The 21,818-nt window shown below is 39.1% G+C and overlaps 1 protein-coding gene across 1 annotated transcript in view; it reads right to left on the reverse strand.

Moving 5' to 3' along the window:
- Nucleotides 1–8,045: 8,045 nt before the first annotated feature.
- MLPH (melanophilin) overlaps nucleotides 8,046–21,818 on the reverse strand; it is a 50,367-nt gene continuing 36,594 nt past the window's right edge. Inside the window, exons 7-9 of the mRNA XM_015820737.1 lie at nucleotides 17,814–17,977; nucleotides 9,434–9,517; nucleotides 8,046–8,544 (exon numbers count right to left, since the gene is read on the reverse strand). Of these exons, the coding sequence (XP_015676223.1) occupies nucleotides 8,275–8,544; nucleotides 9,434–9,517; nucleotides 17,814–17,977 (518 nt within the window). The 3' untranslated portion in view covers nucleotides 8,046–8,274. The remainder of the gene's footprint in view (nucleotides 8,545–9,433; nucleotides 9,518–17,813; nucleotides 17,978–21,818) is intronic.

The raw sequence follows: 21,818 nt of genomic DNA on the forward strand, positions 1-21,818 counted from the left end.
TATCTCCACTAGGCTTCTATGTATTATTTTGTAATATAGTCAGTCAGCACTACTTTAACAATGCATTCAGTATCATCATGAACAGTTTGATGAGCCTGGCTTAACCACTGTTTTCTAGTTGCTTTGCCTTCTTTCCATAACTTGAGGTTCTGGGTGAATTCAGGAAGCCAGACCAGTTTATATCCATTCTTCAGAATCTTTTAGTATCTAGTTCTCATAGAACACATGTTTCAGGACTGCAGCCCACCTGTTCACAAACAAAGTCCTTTGAAGGAGACAGAAACAAAGATAGAGATAATGAAGTCCATCTTGTTTTTGCAGTGTGCAGAGCCTCTACTGGGATGAACAATCAAGGTTAATAAGTTGTTGAAATCTGTGTCTGTTGTAAGACTGTAAGCACTGAGAAGATTATGTAGGCTGTAACAGTTGCTGCTGAAAGCCTTAACTGCCAGCATAGTTGTTGGTTTTTTGTTCAATGCTTCAAAAATGATTGCCTTTTCTCTTTCACTGTCCATATTCACATCAGCCTACAACTGCAATGGGAATAAAGCATTATTAATGAACTAGGGCAATATGCAGAAGTCACAATACAATAATCACACAAAAGTTTACAGAATTCCTTTAAGTTAACGTTATGTTATGTCACAAATGCAAGATGTCTAGCTATATAAACTGAATGAATGAATGACACATACTTGACAAAACTGGCCATAATCTTGAGCAGAAGACAAATCAGAGACAAGTTAAAAAAAAGTATTAATGAACTGCTAGTACAGACAGACTTGTTAATCACCTCTGTAATTCAGAAATAAGTCAGATGAGCTGAAGAGTTCACCAAAGACTTTGAACTAAATTCAGATTAGCATTTGCCTGACATATTTTCCCCCTCTCCTCTACTTCAAGAGTCCCAAAGAGCTGGAATGCAGCAAATAATGTGAGTCCTGTGCAGCAGAACCTGCTTTATCTTCTAAGGGATTTATACATTTAAAAAACCATCAAATTTCTTACCATCTTTCCACAAGACAGAAGTGCAATGTAAAACATCTCACAGAAGAAAAATGTTTCTTCTACCTATTGGCAGGGTAGACAATAGCCTTTCCTAGATGGAGGCAGATAGCCTAAGTCAAGACCAATTTCTATATGCTAAAGCTGTTCATTAGAAACATCAGCAATAGGGAGAGAAAAAAAACCATTAGAACTTAAAAGGTACAGCATACACAGTTATCTATTTTTTGTTAACAGATTACCTTAAAAAAGATGAGTATATATTAAGAGGCTAGGAAATAGTAAAGATGCAGATTCTTCCATCCTACAATTAAATTTGATTCTACTGTAATCAGAGACAGATCTGGCCAAAGTGCCAAGGCATGTCTACAGATTCCTGGAATCAAAGATGGAAATGCCTCATTAATTATTGCTTGAAATAGTAATAGTAAATAATGTTTCTTTGGCAAATCTTGATAAAGCAAGGCAATTGACTAGCATTTTTAAAATTATGCTGTAGAAGGGTTTTTATGTATCCACTATTGCTTTGGTTTTACACAATCCTGTTCATTTTAATTCAGAAGAAAGTTAACTGGGTTCAAAGAAGTTCCACTCTTGGACTGCAATGAATGAGCAATTTCAATACAAAAGAAGCAAAGGACAACAATAAAAAAGACATCCCCTGAGCATTCCTGGCTGCTATTAAATTTTACAAAGTAAACAGCAGGAGAATTTATCATGGATTTCCCAATGTTAAATTTTGTTTGTTATGTATCATAGAACACAAGAATTAGATTTACAATCTATATTGTACACATGGTGATTAAAATAAAATGGATTTTTGGAATTTCTGATGGGGAGTAACAGTGGGTTGCTGCATAGACAGCACCCACAGTTGAGAACTCTGGCTAGGATGCATATTCCACCAAGGGATTCCTGAATCAAAGAAAGATCATGAGATAAACCATGTGTGCTACAGACGGTAGTTTCTTCAGAGCTAACTGAAGAAATGGAAAAGTTTTGCAGTCTTTCCAGGAAATGAGATGCTGGGAAATCTGTAACTGCATTAGAGCAGAAATGGACATTAAAATCTTGCTTTTCCCCATTTCTTAATCATTTCAGGAAGTAATTAATTACAGATGAAGAAAGATTTCTTCTGCAGTAAAGATAAAATTTTGCAGTGAGTTAAACCTTCTTATGAGATTACAAAAATAACCAACAACCCAACAAGGGAGATTTAGATTTAAGAACTATTTGCAAAAAATTAAGAGTAGATAGAAGAGAATTTTCAAAACAAGGGTTAGATCAGAAAAAAGTCATTTTGATGGAATAAACTGGAAAATGTAATTTTTACTTTTAAACAGCAAAGGCTTTAAATTGGATTTGGTTCAGGAGGGGAGAGAATTTTTAGAAAGATATAAAGGAGAATTGAAGGAGATGGAAATGGAAGTTTCAGAGGGATCTACACAACAATCACACCAGAATTCAAGAATTGAAAGATGATATTGAATTAGGAACTACAGGAATAGATTTTTGGTCTGAATATGAATTGCAAATGTTTAATACAGTATGAAATATAAATGAAGCAAATGCTCCTCAAAAGAGGAAAACAATCATTATTTGAAAAAAATAAAACAAGATGTTAGTTGCCACAAGAGGTTCATATCATGAAAAAAATATATAAAACATTTAACCTATAAAACTTAGGGTAGAATTCAGATATTAAAAAGAGAAATGGAGTAGTTTTGTGTATTAATTCAGGGGTCCCAACCTCTTGGGCCGGGACCCACTACCAGGTCTTGAGCCCTCTGGAACTAGGCTGAGGAAGTGGTGGGCGAGCAGGGGCATGCATTCCCACTTCCCCACTTCTGCGAGCAGTAGGCAAGTGTGGGCACACGCACTCCATTTGAGCGAGGGCAATGCCCGTGCCTGTTGCTCACACAAATGGAGCTGCATATGAGAGCACGCTTATCTACCACTCACATGGAACCATCCTGTCTCCCTCCCCACAAAGCCGGTCGCAAAGCCGGAAAGGTTGTAAAACCTTCAACTAAATCCAGTGCTAACTGATTAACATGGGAGATTTGTTAAGGCAGAAGTTAATTTATGTGGGAGTAAAACTATGGTGTTGGGAGTTTATGCCTCAAAGAGGATAAAGTGACTTTCTATAAACAACAGATGGAAAGATTAACTGATTTTTTTTTTATGAAAGTTGGTGTTTGTTGGGGGATTGGAATGATGTGGTTTTTCCTCTACTGGAGATGATTTCTGAGAAAAATATTAAAATTACTCAGAGTCAATTACCAAAAGGTTTATTTAATTTAGTGACGGTTGATGTATGCAGACAGAAGAATGGTAGCTCAAAAGAATAACCTATTTTGCAACAAGACATAAATATTTTTTAACAATGGATATGATTTAGATTTGGTTTCTAAAATTTCTAAGGTAGAGATTTTACAAAAGACCTTTTCAGACCATAATCTTGAAGTCTGGTTTGCAAAAGAAAATAGATTCAGATGGAGACTAAATAATGTGATGTGACAGAAAGATGAAAGTACTGAGGAATGTAAAAAGAAAATAAACTAAGAATAATTTTTGGAAAGTTTTTGGAAAATAATTTAAATAAAGAATTGTTTGGGATGTAAGCAAAGCTTTATAGGAGATTATCTGATACAACGTAATTCTTAACTTAAAAAGAGGCAAGAAAATATATAAAATACTTTAGATGAGATTAAAAGAAAATAATTAATAAATTCTCCAGGAAATAAAAGTATCTCCCAACAAATCAAGATTATAGCAATAAGTATGTATGTTAACAATAAGAGAAATGCAAATAAAATCGAACTATGCCTAGCAAAAAGATTTTGAATTTGTGAATAAACCAGGAATTTGTTGGCTTATAAATTGCAAAAAGAAAATGATATTAAAAATTGTAAAAGGGCGATACTGTATTAATGAACAAAGTTACAATACGAAAAACATTTTGTCAATATTATTCTAATTTGTATAAGGGGCATGATATTCCATTGGACAAAATTGGTGAATATTTGAGAAAACATAATGAGGATTATAGATGAACAAAACACAAATTATGAATGAACCTATAATGATAAGGGAAATTTCAGAAGCAATTAAAAAAGAGTAAACCAGTAAAGGTACCTGGACCAGATAGACTATCGAACTTCTATTGTTAATGCTTTGAGAATGCGTTTACCACCTTTACAAATATGATGAATTTTAAGGAGGAGGAAAAATGCCACAAACTTGGAAAAATGTTAATGTAAAATTAATACCTATAGAACAGACATGTCAAACTCACTACATCACGTGACGTCGCACAATGTATCGGGATGGTTTTGCCATTGCCAGCAATGGGGTGGGCACGGCTTCCGGATGATGCGTCCGGCCCGTGGGCCGGCAGTTTGCTATAGAAGGACAAGGTTTGACTTTAGCAAGTAATTACAGACCAATATCATTACTGAATAATGAGTATAACTTGTTTAGAACAATTTTACTTGAAAGACTGAAAATAATTTTGCAAGAATTAATTCATGAGGATCAGTGTGGGTTTTTATCTAAAAGGCTTTAAAAAGATAATATCAGAACTGTGTTGGATATTTTGGAAGGGGCCTTGGAGGTCCAACCTCCTGCTCAAGCAGAAAACCTAATCACAAAGAAGCAGCATTGATCTTTCTAGATGTAGAAAAAGCTTTTGACAATATGAACTGGACTTTTTTGTTTAAGGTTTTGGAAGTTGTGAATTATTTATAAAATGGGTAACATTGATTAATACTTCACAGATGGCAGAAATAATTATTGTAGATTTATCCAAACCACGTGAGATCCAAAATGGAACAAGACATGGTTGCCCATGATCTCTTTTATTTTAGTTCTTGAAATATTGAATAGAGACAGAAACGAGAGGATTATAGGCATAAAGCTGTAAAAAGAGTCATACGAGAAATTTTGTGGATGAATTGGTTCTTATTTTGGAAGACTCTTTAAAACGAATTAAACTTTTAATGAGAAAGCTAGAGGAATTTGGGGCATTGGTTGGTATCAAGATTAATAAACTGAAGCCAAAGAAGGTAACAAAAATATGAAGATACAAGATTAAATAGAATTAATAAAATGGATTTTTAAGATTTAGAAGAAGATAAAATATCTGAGTATAACTATGACAAATATGAATTGTATGTTAGTTCAAAATAACTATGTTAAGCACTGAATAAAGTTAAAAAAACATATGTCAAGATGGGACCAATTACAATTGTCATTGTTGGGGAAATTTGTATGGCGGGTGGGAAAACTAACGTTAAATTTAAAGCACATACATACAGATACAAAGGAAAATGGGTCTACCAGGTTTGAAATTATATTTTGCTATCTGATGTCTAGTTTGGATAAAGGAGTATGTACTAAGAAATAGAAGGTTATTGGAGTTAGAAGGGCATGATCTAAGATTTTAGTGGCAAAAAAAGCTTCTTTCAACATGTAAAAAACAAGAAAAAATTGAAGGAAACGATTGGTCCATTAGTGGGTGAAAGTGGTAAGAAGGTGACTAGCAATAGGGAGAAAGCAGAACTATTTAACTCGTTTTTTGCATCTGTCTTTACACAAAGGGAAAAAACAGACCAACCTATCAAAAATAGTGCCATAAAAACAGTATAGAAACACAAGTTAAGATAGGCAAGAAAATGATAAGTGAGCACCTGTCCAGCCTAGACGAGTTCAAATCACCAGGACCAGATGGATTACACCNGCAGATGTGATCTCAGAACCACTGAACTATATTTTTCAAAGATCTTGGAGCACTGGGGAACTACCAGAGGACTGGAAAAGAGCTGATGTAGTTCCCATCTTCAAAAAAGGAAAAAAATGGATCCAGGAAATTACAGACCTATCAGCCTGACCTCAATACCTGGGAAGATTCTGGAAAAGATAATCAAACAACGAATCAGTGAACACCTAGAGGCAAACAAAGTCATTACTAAAAGCCAACATGGGTTTGTCAAAAACAGATCATGCCAGACAAACTTTATTGCATTCTTTGACCAAGTGACAAAATTAGTGGATCAGAGGAATGCTGTGGATATAATTTACTTGGACTTCAGTAAGGCATTTGATAAAGTAGATCACAACCTACTACTCGATAAGATAGAAAAATGTGGGTTAGACAGCATCACCACCAGATGGATTCGTAGGTGGCTGACCGGCTGTACTCAGCGTGTGGTCCTCAATGGAACCGCATCTACATGGAGGAAAGTGTGTAGTGGGGTGCCCCAGGGCTCTGTTCTAGGCCCAGTGCTCTTCAACATCTTCATCAATGATTTGGATGAGGGGATAGATGGGGAATTCATCAAATTTGCGGATGACACTAAGCTGGCAGGAATAGCCAACACTCCAGAAGACAGGCTTAAGATACAGGAGGACCTGGACAGACTTGAACACTGGGCGCTATCTAACAAACTGAAATTCAATGGTGAAAAAAGTAAGGTTCTACATTTAGGCAAGAAAAACCAAATGTACAGGTATAGTATAGGGGGTACCTTGCTCAATAGTAGTAACTGTGAGAGGGATCTCGGAGTCCTAGTGGACAATCACTTAAATATGAGCCAGCAGTGTGCTGCAGCTGCCAAAAAAGCCAACACAGTGCTGGGCTGTATTAACAGAGGGATAGAATCAAGATCACGTGAAGTATTAATACCATTTTACAATGCCTTAGTAAGGCCACACTTGGAATACTGCATCCAGTTTTGGTCACCACGATGTAAAAAAGATGCTGAGACTCTAGAAAGAGTACAGAGAAGAGCAAATAGCAACAAAGATGATTAGGGGACTGGAGGCTAAAACATATAAGGAACGGTTGCTGGAATTGGGTATGTCTAGTTTAATGAAGAGAAGGACGAGGGGGGACATGATAGCAGTGTTCCAATATTTCAGGGGCTGCCTGTTTCTTCTCCCTCAGTTCGATAAGAGGTTCCGCGGACTTCCGTCCTACTCTTCGTTGCCTACCTTTGACTAGTTCCTCTCTTCGTTGAATCTTGATTCCTCTTTGAAGGACTGTCAATCTTGTTAATTGGTTACCTTGTTGGACGGAGGTCTTCGCCACTTACGAGGTTGTGACCTTCAAAAATTGAAGAGACTGGATAGCCATTTGTCTGAAATGGTGTAAGGTTCCTGCCTGAGCAGGGGGTTGGACTTGATGACCTCCAAGGTCCCTTCCAACTTCATTATTATTATTATTATTATTATTATTATTATTATTATTATTATTATTATTATTATTATTATTATTATTATTATTATTATGACAAAGCTAAGGTAAATGTAGATAAAAATCATGTCAGGTAGGAATAAATGCAAATTTAGGTTTTGCCCCGAAACATGTTTGTGGTTCTCAGTTTAAGAAGCATTTTATAGAAGAGAAATGATAAGTAAACATTAATGGCTAACTTACTGTGATGTACTAGAAAGTTCTCAAGGTTGGTTAAGTTGATGGAGTTTGCAAAGATGGCTAAATTAACTTCCTTGATAGAAAAAGACATTCTCTACATCTATGATTGAATGAAAAACCCCTATAGACTATTTGCAGAAAAAATGCACGTATGACTTGTGGTTTTACTGACTGGAAAAAGTGGATAATAGAAAAAAGGAGCTTTTTTGTAACCGTAGACTAAAATATAATTTTGTAATCAAACATATTCACAGCAGAGGAAACTGGAAGCTTATTTTTGTTTTTTTATTCTTTCTCACTGCATTTTTGTTTTCCCATTTTTCTTCTTTTTTCTTACTTTCTTTGTTCTATTTTGCATTAGTTTGTTAATTTTTATGTTCTTTAAAACTTTTAATAAAATTTATTATAACAAATAAAAATAAAATGGATTTTTTTCAATTGTTATTAGTAACATTATAAGTAGTCCACACTCGGATTATCACAGTTAGCTGAATTATACAATGAAAGCAAGCTGGTTACACTTCAAGCAAAACACATAAACTCAAACACATTACAAAAAGGCTTAACATCAACCATATACACAATAGGATTGAGCCCTATTCCTCGAAGTTAAGCTTGTGAAATTTAATCTACAAAAAGAGCCCTATGTTCAGCAAGGATATCTGTATCAAAAAAAAACCCCTTCACAATATGTCTTTTCAAATTCCAATGTTATCTTTTTAAACTATAAATGGAGGTCTTCCTGTTTTTTTGGTCCACACATCCTTACTGAACACATAGATAGATGCCTTTGTCGATGAGGTGTCAAGAGTGGGATTTTACAGGAAAATAGGTCACATTACATAGTGCTTGCCTGAGCAGAGCTTTGTGAAAGGAAGATAAAGACCACCATATGAAACAGAGGACAATACCTTCTTAGCATCAGGAGGAAGGTCTTCATTAGATGAGTCCATTTCTGGTTTGGATTCTTCAGTCTTCTTTCCTGCATTTTCTTCATCAGTAGAAGCAGCTTTTTTAGTTATGCTACTTGTCAATTCTTCTAATTTTCTCTTCAGTTCCTTCTCTTCTGTGGTACGATCAATGTAGTATTCAATAGCTAGAGGCTAGTAAAATAAAAGCAAGTCATTATCAATCATATATTCTAACTCAGGGGTCCCCAACCCCCAGTCTGTAGATAGGTACTGGTCTGCGGCATGCCAGCAACTGGTCCGCACAAACAAGCAAAGCCCCATCCATGGGATGCAGGAAGCACACAACACCACGCACTCTTTGGTTCATGGAAAAACCTTTCTCCACAGAACTGGTCCCTCGTGCTCAAAAGGTTGGGGTCCTCTGTTCTAACTGGCTTATTCTAAGTCAATATTGACATATGAGTAAACAGATGTGTATCTTTTTAACATGGGTTTAAGGAAACCTAAATCTCATCATGTGGTAGGAATTAACTAATCAATTTACCCTCCATGACTGTTTGGATTACTGTCTTAACTACACAAGATATTTAGACATCCATTCCTATGAATAGCAGAAATAACACAATGTTACTGTACAGTAATACTGTACAATAATGTACAGTATTTCTCTATCATCTACTTTAAATGAAAAATCCAGAAAATCTTAATGGCTTAAGCACCTGTTTACACTTGGAATCTCTTGCCTCCACCCTTGGTGATGTGTTCTATTTATACTAGAAAAACTTCTTATTTTTCCAGTTTAAAAAATGAACTCCCAATTTTTTTGAAAGAATTAGTTAAGCCTGGGAGCAGCACTGAGGAATGTTGGCCCTGGGACTCTTCAGAGGAAGATGGAACCAGACAATTGCCTTGAGGCTTTTGCACTAATTAAGTAGGCAAGGTGCTGAAGCACTACTAGGAATAAAGAGCAACCTGGCCTCTAGGTCTATTAAAGAGCAGCCCAGAATGTCTGATCAGGCTGATTGAACATAGCTGAGTAAATGGCAACCTGGACGTATGTATAACTCTGTTCTAGATTTACCTTCTCAGAGTGAACTAGGATCTTTTTCTCAAGGCGGCTGAGCATACTTTCAATAACAGAGATGCGTTTGTTCAGTTCAAGTACCTGGGAAGAAAGAAGATAGCAAAGGACAGAGCCCACCACCACACTTCTTCTTAGCAGTTAAAGGAGAAATAAGTAAATATAGAGCAATATCAACTCTCATAACCTTGATGGACTAAAGATCACAATTTTACTAAATGAAAAGAAACATTTTGGAAAATGCTGGAACTCTATAATACTAATTAACAATAACAGAATGTAGCCATTAAATAACTGTCAAGGGGAAAGGCTGCATATACTGAATATATATATTTAAATGTATTTCCCAGCACTTCCAATTTTGTTTTTTGTACATGATCTCTGAATTAAGATCCCTCCTTTGCAGGATAGAAATAACATGCTAACTTGTCAAGTAACAAGGCAGCTTTGTATAGAAGTCTTGCTCTACAAACACCAATAAACAACCTTTGATATTTAGCTGATATTACTGGAAATGTAAGGACCCACCTCAATTTACTTCTTAAGAAGACAGAACTCTTGGAATGTCTCTTCCAACAGGAATCTTTATTAAGAGAAACTGATTGCAGGCATGCTAGACAGGATCTGGGGGATCCTCTCCCACCATTCAATGTTTTAAAGTGTTCCCAAGCAGCCCCCACCCCACAGTTCTTCCGGGCGATTCAATCCGTCAGTCCGCTCCATCGGCACGATCACCCATTCTCTTTTTTCCCAGATCCCAGGCGTTGCATTCCCCCCCTTTTCCCTCACTGCCGGCAAAGGGGAGAACTTCAGAGGGAGTAGAATGAAAGGCGATGGCCGCATTGTTAAGGTTAGTCCTCTCAAAGAGAATCAACAACCGGTCACTGTGTAGTTAATGAAGGAAGTGAGAGTCATAAAACCCTCATGCTTACCCTCTTCCCCTTCCGCAGTATAACAGAACCCAGAAGAGAGTAAGAATTGGTTTTATATCAGAGTAGGTAGATAGAAATGAAATATAATTGGATTCTGACATCCTGCCCCCCTTAGAAATAAGAGAGATCCACCTGTAAAGAAAACAAAACAGGTATAAAAGTTAGTCTGGCTTGTTAGGATACTCTGTATGAAACTTCTTTAATAGCTTTGGGGCTCTGACATGACGTTTATGGACCCACTCGTTTTGTGAGGCGGGGAGGTGTTTCCATGCTACTAGGTATTGAGTTGTCCCATGATATCTCCTAGAGTCTAGGATTTCCTTTATCTCGAAGTGTTGTTCTCCTTCCACCATGATTGGAGGTGGTGGTGGTGGGGATTTTTGGCCGTAAGGGTGACTGATGTTCTCTTTTCAGCAAACTGCAGTGGAAAATTGGGTGTATTTGCCTAAGATTTTTGGGTAATTCTAATTCTACTGTTACTGGGTTTATGATTCTTTTAATTGGAAAAGGCCCTATATATTTTGGTCCAAGTTTTTTACAGGGTTGTAGGGATTTTAGGTATTTTGTAGATAAGTACACCATTTCTCCTATAATGAATGGTGTAGGTTCAACCCTTTTTTTTATCTGCTTGTGCTTTGTATGCTTGCCTAGCTTCATCTAGGGCTTTTCTAACTATTGGCCAGGTGTTTTGTAATTGTTCCATCCATTCTTTCAGTGATGGGATTGCCGATTCGTTTGGGGTTAGTTCTGGCATGGGGTTGAAACTTTGACCGGTAGCTATTTGAAAAGGAGTGTAACCTGTGCTGGAGTGGACTGCATTATTGTAGGCCACTTCTGCGAAAGGGAGTAGGTCTGTCCAATCCGACTGCTGGAAATTAAGAAAGCATCTTAAATATTGCTCAAGTACTGAGTTCGATTTTTCCGACTGACCATTTGCCTGAGGGTGATGGCTAGATGTCAGTCCCTGAGTGGTCCCTAAAAGGGATAAAAATTCCTTCCAAAATGCAGACGTAAATTGCACTCCCCTATCAGATATAATGCGTTGGGGTACCCCATGCAATCTGTAAATATGCTGCACGAAAAGTTTTGCTAAAGCTTTTGCGGTGGGAATCTTTTGGCAAGGGATAAAGTGCACCTGTTTGGAAAACAAGTCCGTGACTGTCCAGATGACAGTGTTTCCATTGCTTTCTGGTAATTCCACTATAAAATCCATGGCTATTTCCCTCCAGGGGGCTGAGGGATTTGCCACTGTTTGTAACAGTCCGGGCAATTTCCCTTGCAACGTCTTGGCAGTTGCACACTTTGGGCAGCTGGCCACGTAACTTTCTATGTCCTTTTTCATGGATGGCCACCAAAATTGCCATTTAATTAAGTGTAATGTTTTTACAAATCCAAAATGCCCTGCTGATTTTGTGTCGTGGCAAAGCTGCATGGATGTGACTCTTTGGGTTGTTGATATATATAACTTTTCCCCCACCCAAGGCAGCCCGTCTTTCATTGTGCACACGTGTTTATTTTTCTGGAACCATTCATCTGTTTCCAAACTTTTCCGGAATTCAATTCCAGTTTGGCTACCCAGCTGCAGTTTTAATTTAGCTTGGGCTCTGGTGGTTACTGGCGCTGCCAGTTGTGATTCTACCATCATCAGTTTAGAGTTGGTGGCTCGCGTGCTGTTATATTGGGGCATGCGAGATAGTGCATCTGCCAGGAAGTTCTTTCCCCCCGGCAAATGCTTGAGCATAAAGTGGAATTGGTGAAAATGCTGGGACCAGCGGGCTTGCTTGGGGTTGAGTTTCCTGGATGTTTTCAAGGCTTCCAAATTTTTGTGGTCTGTCCACACCTGGAAAGGGACTTTATTGTCTTCAAGGAACTGGCGCCATGTGAGTAGTGACCAACGTATCCCATATGCCTCTTTCTCCCACACGGGCCAGCGCTGTTCCGTTTCGGTGAGTTTCTTGGATGTATACGCGCAGGGTTGCAATACCCCTTCATTGTTTTCTTGTAATAGTACAGCCCCCACTGCCACATCACTTGCATCCGCCTATATTACAAAGGGCTTATCCATGTCTGGGTGCCTCAGTACTGGTTCAGCAGAAAAGAGTCTCTTTAATCTCTCAAACGCCGCTTGGCACTCCATTGTCCATTTTAGTGGCTGGCTAGGTTTTACTGAGGATGCCCCCTTCGTTTTTAGTAAGTTCGTGAGGGGCAGGCCTATCTGGGCAAATGAGGGGATGAATTGGCGGTAAAAGTTTGCGAAACCCAGGAAACTTTGCAGTTGCTTTCTTGTGCGAGGTGGTGCCCATTCTAATACTGCTCTGACCTTCTCTGGGTCCATTTTAATGCCCTGTGGGGATATGCGATAACCAGGTAGTCTATTCTTTCCTGGTGGAATTCGCATTTCGATAGTGTGGCATATAGGTGGGTGGCTCGCAGTTTCTTTAAAATCGCTCTGACTAGGTTGACATGTTCCTCTTTTGATTCGGTGAAGATAAGGTTGTCGTCTTAGTAAACCAGAACCCCCTTAAATAGGTGCTCCCTTAGTACCTCGTTGATTAATTGCATAAATACTGCGGGGCCCTCTTGTAATCCAAATGGCAAGACTTTGAATTGGTAGCACCCCATTGGGCAGTTAAATGCAGTTTTCCATTCATCCCCTTCCTTAATTCTCACGCGGTAGTATGCTTCCCTTAGATCTAGTTTAGTAAAAAAAATTCCTTTCGAGAGGTGTGATAACATGTCCTTCATGAGGGGTAGGGGGTATAGGTTGCTTTCACTGATTGTATTTAGGAGCCATAATCCACGTATAAGCATAAAGAGCCATCCTTCTTCTCTCTAAAGAGGACTGGAGCGGCCACTTTAGGCTTGGCTGGTTCAATGAACCCCCTTTCTAGGTTTTTCTTTATGAATCTTTCCATTTCCTCCTTCTCCTTTGGGCTCATGGAGTATAATTTGGGTTTTGGGAGTTTTGCTCCGGGCTTGAATTCTATGGCACAGTCCGTGGGTAGGTGAGGGGGAAGCTCATCCACTCTCTCCTCACTGAAAACTTCAGCAAAATCTCTGTATTCCTCTGGTATTTCTGGTAGCCCCTTTTCTTCTCCCATGGATGCTTTTTTCCGTTCTTAATTTTGGTAGATCCCCTTGGGGTTTTAAGTCCATAGGATCCCCTTCTGAGAAATTGATTTCTGCCGTCCTCCAATTTACCCAGGGGTTCCATTTCTTTAACCATTCCATCCCTAGGATCATCGGGCATTCCATGCCTAGGGTCACTATAAACTATGTTTGCACACTTTAATTTTAAATAATAGCAATAGCACTTAGACTTATATACAATGCTTTACAGCCCTCTCTAAGTGGTTTATAGAGTCAGCGTATTGCCCCCAATAATCTGGGTCCTCATTTTACCGACCTCGGAAGGATGGAAGACTGAGTCAACCTTGAGCCGGTGAGACTCGAACTGCCAAATTGCTGTCAGACGGCAGTCATCAGAATTAGCCTGCAATACTGCATTCTAACCACTGCGCCACCAAGCCCTATAACTGTTTATAGAGCTGAAGTTTTCCAAGATCTCAGGCCAAACTAATCTTACACCGTGATCTCAGCTCTTCATACAGATTTATACTGTAAAATGGAAGCTTAACAGATTTAGTTTTAAAATCAAAAATTAGAAAAGAGGTTTGTCTTTTATGACAGGGGGCTTCTTTTCCTCTTTTCTGGCTTGGAGAACTCAGACAATGATAGTTGGAGAAATGGAACAATTCTGCAGCAAATACCAATTCCCTAGAAGTCTACCATTCACCCAATTGATGGATTCTATTAGGCTGGAGAAAAATCAGATGAATGTTTGTTATGCATCTCTAACCAAAATTATGAAGATTAGTTCTTAGGCTCTTCTTTCCCTTCAATGTGGAATGTTTTAAATAGGTCGAGGGGCCCTGATGAACATCTGGAGTGAAAAATTGCCTGTGGTTCTTTTAGCTAGATGATGAACATGGTGAATAATATGATTACGTACACCTAAACGCTAATAGCATTATGAGGACTAATAACATTATAAGGAGCAAGAACAATTGAATTATAGCCTTACCTCAACCCAATTCATTAGATCTTAGCATCTATATTTCTGTAGCTAAAAACAAGGTTGTTTTTTCCTCATAAATCTAAATTATGAGGTACAATAAGTACATAATAGAAGCTTGATTCTGACTGAAGCACTTTTTCCAGAGTCATTTGTATCACAGCTAATGTGTGCTCAAATAAATTCATGAAAAAGATCATATACTTTGTAGAACTTTTCATATTTCAGTGCAATTATGTTCATGTCAAAAACATGTTCTCATTCAGTTGGCTATTTTAAGCAAATAATGCTTAAAATATATATGATAACTAATCTCAGGAGATCTTTGGACCGTAGAATAAAAAAAATTGAATTATGATTTTTTTTTGATAATTTTTATTAAAACAAACTTGTTATCTTTGTTGAATAAACTTTTCCTCAAAGTTGCTTCATATCTCTATGCAGAGAAATATTTTTTCTTTTCTCTTTCTAGGAGAAATGAATTCCCTAATTTGATTAAATTAAAACATAAAGATTAATAACCAATCTTTATGGGCTACTGTATTGTAACTGGGGGAGGAAAGATTTTTTTCAAGAGGCTCCACTTTTCTAGTCCAAAATCATGCTCCTATTCAAGATGCTCTCCCCATAGTAAGCCACATGGAGAAAACTACAAAACTTGTAAAATTAATGACTTCTACAAAATGAGCATTTCTATAAAAAATCCATGGACTTGTGGGAAAAAAGAAAATATGAAATATGGTGTGTTTTTATGAGTAGAAAAGAGCAAAGATGGAATTTGGTATATTCTCAAAGAGCTGTTAGTTCCAGAATAGAATTTGCCACTAGCACTAGATTAAGAGTTAGAAATGGAGTTCTCCATCCCATTTCACTGATCTCCTTTTATTGATTTGTTTGACTGGTAGGGTTCCAAGTCAGAAAGAGCCAGGGCAACTTACATTAAAAACTCAATAAAACATTCATAAATAAAAAAGGTGTAGAAATGAAATGACACTATGGAAAAGCACATAAAAACTATTTCAGCCATACCTCCCCAATGCAGAATTACAAAATACCTCAGCTCATATCCTTTTTGAAAAGTCAAATTTTCAATAAATTTCTAAAGCAAAGTAGTATAGTGTTGAATGCATCTCTGAGAGAATGATATTCCAGAAGGCCTCCAGGATCCCACAAGATGGCACGGATTACCCTGTCAGGACTTATAGGCTAAACAGAGGCAGTGGAAGAAAAAGGTGATCCCATATATAACCAAGCTCTGAACCATATAGAGCAGGCATGTCAAACTGGGCCGGATGCATCACGCTGAAACCGCACCCACCCCATTGCCGGCAATGGGGGAAAAAGTCACGATATGTCACGTGACGTCATGTGATGTCGTGAGTTTGACGTGCCTGATTTAGAGCTTCATATATGATAACCAGCACATTGAGCTGATCCTGGAAACCTACTAGTAATTAGTGTAGCCTAGAATAAAGATGTGTACCTATAACTGCTTATGCAGTCACATTCTGGACCAGCTGTAACTTCTGAAATCTTAACATATGCAAGCTGCGATTCATATGTGGGCAAATTAATAAACATTGTATAATATTACACTGGCACTGCATAGAACTTGTAAATTTAATTTTACAATGGAAAATAACAATGGAAAATATGAGTTGAGTTGGTTCCATGGCACTGAGCTACTATTCACTTAAATGTATACTGACTCTAAAAGTTAGTTTACAAATATATTCTGCATCTCATTTCTAGTTTGGGTTGTATTCAGAATGAAAGCAGATTATTTCCTGTAGTTTCAATAAAATACTAGATTTATTTTGTACCTTGTAGTTTTATTGATCAATTAAATCTATGTTCTGTTTCCTTGCAGATTAATTACAATATAGTTATGCATTGTCATTAAAATTTAACAAATAACTGAATACCAAAGAGATTAATATTAAGTCTGATGAAATATTTTATAGCTTGTACCCATTTCAATCTATGAACTGTATTCTTTGTCTCTGAACATATAAAAAAATTGTCATCTGAGTGATGAACAGAAGCACCAGAAATTATTTAATTCTTTATGTGGCTGAGAAACATACTTTCTGTTAGCATTGTCTGTAAAACAATGGCTTGGACTCAACCAATCAATGAATTTTTATATAGGTAGTCCTCGAGCTATGATCATTTGTTCAGTGACAGTTCAAAGGTACAACACCAAACAAATCTTGGTTACGACTGGTCCTCCGAGTTCTGTCCATCCCAGCAACTTCATGGTCATGTGATCATGGTCTGGGCTCTTGGCCACCGGTTCATACTTATGATCAGTCGCAGCATCAGAACGGTTGCACATGATTGCCATTTGCAGCTTTCCCTGTTGGCTTCTCCAGAAAGTCAACAAGGAAGCCAGCACAGAAGGTCACAAGTCTGTTGTAAATCAAGAGCAAACTGTATTTCCACATTTTTCCATATATGAAAAAAATATTATGAACGTAATATTGAATAAGCATGCTGAGAAAACAATCATGGCCTTGGTAATACATATCTTTGTTGGGAATATAATATCTGTACATATTATAGTTAGCTTCCTTTTGAATTTTTGAGCCCAGTTAGATGACATTTGTTACTACTTCAACTACTTTTACAATTATTGTACAGGTATTCTTCAACTAATGACGGTAACTAAGCCTAGAATTATGTTCTGTAAATCATTGTGGTTACATGTTGAAGTATCACATGTAATGTTTTGACAATTTTTGCAGTGTTTGTTAAAGAAATCAATTTCCCCAATGGGTATTTTTTGTCAGAAACTGGAAGTAAATGCCAGAAACTAACAAAAAAGACAATGAGACACTGCAAATGGCCATAAAGGTGAGTCAGTTGCCAAGGGCCCAAAACTTGATCATATGACCATGGCATGTCTGTGTGCGGCCTTTGTAACTTGGAACAGTTGCTAAGCATCTTGTCATAAGTCGAGGACTACTTATATTTGCACTGAACTGTTGACAAAGTTGGTTTTATTATGTGATACTGAGCATCAGGTTGGTTTTGTACTTTGTCTTTCATCTTTAACTAGGGTTCCTTAAATATTTCCCATTTCCAGTCACTAAAACAGTATCATCAGCTTTGCTTGTGGCAAAAAAAAAGGTAATAAAACTGGACACAACTCACCTTAACCACTACCTGGCTTATCAGTGGAAATACTGGTCCCAATTGTGGTTTTAACTTGAGGACTATCTACTATCTGTAATTGTTTTGTTCTACTATTCCCTATTTTCTTCACCTTGGTGTCCTATTGTTTTGAGTCTTACTATAGTTCCTATAACAAACTCTCCAAAATAGAAAAATCTGGGATATAAGCGTAAAAGTTACCCAGTATCTAATTTACCTGATTTCCAGAGTGATTTACATTTTCCTGTGAGGATGCTTGGCTCCTGTGTTTTGGGTACGGTGGCTGATAGATGAAAGTTTCTTGAGCCCCCCTTTCATCTTCATCACAAGTATCCACCTTAGCTGAGCACTGGAGCTGGGGTTGCACATTCCATGGACTGCCTTTGGGAACAGAAGAGGATTGGACAATTTGGTGATCAGATCAATAATTACCTGATTCACCAGTAACATTTTCTGTTTTCACAAGAATTTGAGGCAAGAAAGGGGAAGACAATAGAGAGAAATCAGGAAAAGCACTTTATGGTATTATAGGGCTTGCATGAAATTTAAAATATTCTTGAACTGGTATTGTAAGTCCTTCAAGATTTAGGTTCTTTTTTCAACAGGAACAACTCAAACCATGGTGCAAATTAAGAAAAAAAATGCCTATGAAATAGAAAGCCAGTTGAATGAATTCAGGCCAGTCCCTCTCCCTCAACCCTAGGAAGGAGGCAAGGGCATACCACTTCCAAAAATCTTGCCAAGAAAACTGCAGGCACTTGGCCTGGGTAATTGCCAGGAGTCAACAGTGGCTTTAAGGCACCAAAAGAAAAAAAAACTCTCTGCAAACATTAAGCAAGTTAGAAGAAATGTTTTTACCCTTTTCAGATTCTAAGATTGAGAGAAATATGTTTTGAGCTATACATTTTAATTGGAATACAATTAATAAAGGCAATGTTGTAAAATTTGCAAGACTATTTCCTGTAAGGAAGTGATTAAACATGTACAACTGGAGATCTGACTTTGCTGGATGGCCTATGCCTGACAATCTGACCCATATTTTTTCCTCCCCATCCTTGCAGAATTTTTCTCCTTGCAAAGATTGCTTAAATAAGCTATCTCCTAAACTGCTTTTCATCCCAGCCTTAAAAGGTGCTAAGGGTGGGTTAACAAGCTCAGCTCTGTGACCTTCATTAATTGATTAACACCCTCTCTCAGCTGGCCCTGTTATCTGAAACTGGCAAGACCTTAATCAGTTTCATTCTAAAGACTTTTTTTTGCTTCCTAGTTGTTCAAGGGTCAAAGCTTGCCTATAAGTTAAGCCAACAATTGACACTAAGGTTTTTTTTTTCAATGTATGTTCTCTATTGTGGGTTTGCTTACTCTCTTGTAATCCCCTCTCTCCAGTGTGTGGAATTACACAATTTCCCCTTGCTAGTTATCCCAGAACTGAAATCAGGATTCCGAAGAGCAGAGTGGGGGAAAAAAAGGGCTGTAAGATTTATTCCTTTTTCCTAGCTTCCTTGTGAGTCATGCCCTTTGGGTTTACCTGGCTGTTTGGGGTTGTATTCATCTGATGCTCTAATAGTCTTTAATGCTGATCAGGGACAATTCCTTAATAAATCTTTTTCAATATGTATTAACCTCCTGGCGTCTACTGTTCTCATTGTTTGTATCCATCCTGCAAATTCTAAATTAAGCGTTGATGCACAGATTGATGGCAGCACTGGGTAATGGAAATGAATTTGAGAGACAGAGAAAGATCTACTTCCTTGATCTGTAGCTAGTTTCATATTAGAATTTTTAAAAGGGCACATGGTAATTAGATTATTTTTAAGTGTTGGCTGAGTAAAGGAAGAGTTTGTATTTAAAACAGCCCCAGCCCCAAGTTTGGCATAACAATAGGTTCCAAAGCAACAAGTACGTTACTGATGGAGATTTTATTTCCTTTGCAAGCAAGGCTTGAAGCCCCAATGGGGGAATATCATGTGGAGGTGGCTTATGGGCCAATAGCAGATCCCACCTCACCTCATGTACACCGTTTCCTCCCTCATCTTTTTACCATAATTTTAATCATAATTAAATTTGTATTGCTACTATGTATGCATGTATGTATCATTTTATTGTTTTTAACCTTGTAAGCCACCCAGAGTCATCTTGCAGCGACATGGGCCACAAGCAAATTTAATAAATAAATAAAAATAAAAGAGTTATTATGGATATTAAAAGGATATGAAAAAGTGGGGGAGGGGAGTTGCACTCTGGAATAATAAAAAAAAAACACTGCATTTTTTCCTACCAATTCTTATGGTTCGTATGATGAAAGAGAATTTGCGTCAGAAATACTTTGAGGAAAAAAATACTTTTAGATAAATGTTCCTGGGTAGAATCTGGGGTTGTTATTTAATTATAAGGTGGTCAGGATGTGTTATTTGTGTGTGTGAATATCTTGTCTTTTATTGTACAATCATCTCTTATTTGCCTGAAGGCTCCTTAGATTCCCATGCTTAAATGAAATTCAAATGGAAGAAATTGTAAAAGAGTTTCAACAGCAGCGATATTTTTACCACTATCAGAATCTTGTGTTCAATAACTTCTTTCCCAGAAGAAATTAGGAATAATCCCCCACCTAATTTCTATGCCCATAAACTTGATGCAGAATTTTGAATGGCCATTTCTGCTTAGTTCTATTTGTGTGGGGCTATGTGGTGATTTACCGTATATACTCGAGTATAAGCCGAGGTTTTCAGCCCATTTTTGGGGCTGAAAAATGCCCCCCTCGGCTTATACTCGGGTCAACTAAGGAACTAAGGGGTCGACATAGACGGGAGGGGGGGGNCCGGTGGCGCACGGCCCGGACTGTTAGCGTTGCCATGGGACCACCCCCTGCGGTGCCAGCTAATGCGGCATGTTTCCAGCGGCGAAAAAGGGGCCTCAGCTTAAGGAGTTGATCCTGGGCGGCAGTTACCGGTATGTGTGGGTTAAATGGGTGCAACTGACTTGAAGCCTCAGCATCGGCTTGTAATGTTGCCAACGACAGACTCCCACATTTGCTCAGTGGCTTCAGTGCAAACTCGGCTCCTGCCAGGGAAGGAGCTTCCCTGGCAGGAGCCGAGTTTGCATGCCTCGTTGGCAAGCCGGGAAAACGAAGGTCCGGAGGATTCCCTCCTGCTTTCGGGGTTTTGCTCGCCTGCCCGCCCGGGAGGAGAGCCTGCGCCTTCCCTTCTCCTACGGTCGGGGAAAGAGGGCTGGCCCCGAGCCTGTCCTGGAGAACTTTTAAGGCACAGGATACCCCCCCACACCCCTTCCCTCGTCAGCCCAAGGCCAGGCACTGCAGCTCCGCATCAGGAGGGAACCCTCCGAAACTTCGGTTTTCACGGCTTGCCAACGAGGCTTGCAAACTCGGCTCCTGCCAGGGAAGCTCCTTCCCCGAAGCATGCAATTGCTCAGAGCCCGTCCCAAAAGGTGCTGCTTCCCTGGCAGGAGACGAGTTTGCAAGCCTCGGCAAGCCGAGAAAACCGAAGGTCCGGAGGATTCCCTCCTGCTTTTGGGGTTTTGCTCGCCTGCCCGCCCGGGAGGAGAGCCTGCGCCTTCCCTTCTCCTACGGCCGGGGAAAGAGGGCTGGCCCCGAGCCTGTCCTGGAGAACTTTTAAGGCACAGGATACCCCCCCACACTCCTTCCCTCGTCAGCCCAGGGCCAGGCACTGCAGCTCCGCATCAGGAGGGAACCCTCCGAAACTTCGGTTTTCACAGCTTGCCAACGAGGCTTGCAAACTCGGCTCCTGCCAGGGAAGCTCCTTCCCCGAAGCATGCAATTGCTCAGAGCCCGTCCCAAAAGGTGCTGCTTCCCTGGCAGGAGACGAGTTTGCAAGCCTCGTTGGCAAGCCGAGAAAACCAGAGGTCCGGAGGATTCCCTCCTGCTTTTGGGGTTTTGCTCGCCTGCCCGCCCGGGAGGAGAGCCTGCACCTTCCCTTCTCCTACGGCCGGGGAAAGAGGGCTGGCCCCGAGCCTGTCCTTGAGAACTTTTAAGGCACAGGATACCCTCCCACACCCCTTCCCTCGTCAGCCCAGGGCCAGGCACTGCAGCTCCGCATCAGGAGGGAACCCTCCGAAACTTCGGTTTTCACGGCTTGCCAACGAGGCTTGCAAACTCGGCTCCTGCCAGGGAAGCTCCTTCCCCGAAGCATGCAATTGCTCAGAGCCCGTCCCAAAAGGTGCTGCTTCCCTGGCAGGAGACGAGTTT

This window comes from Protobothrops mucrosquamatus, unplaced genomic scaffold, assembly GCF_001527695.2.
Source record: "Protobothrops mucrosquamatus isolate PMUCROS unplaced genomic scaffold, P.Mucros_1.0 scaffold1170, whole genome shotgun sequence".
NCBI classification, from domain to species: domain Eukaryota; kingdom Metazoa; phylum Chordata; class Lepidosauria; order Squamata; family Viperidae; genus Protobothrops; species Protobothrops mucrosquamatus.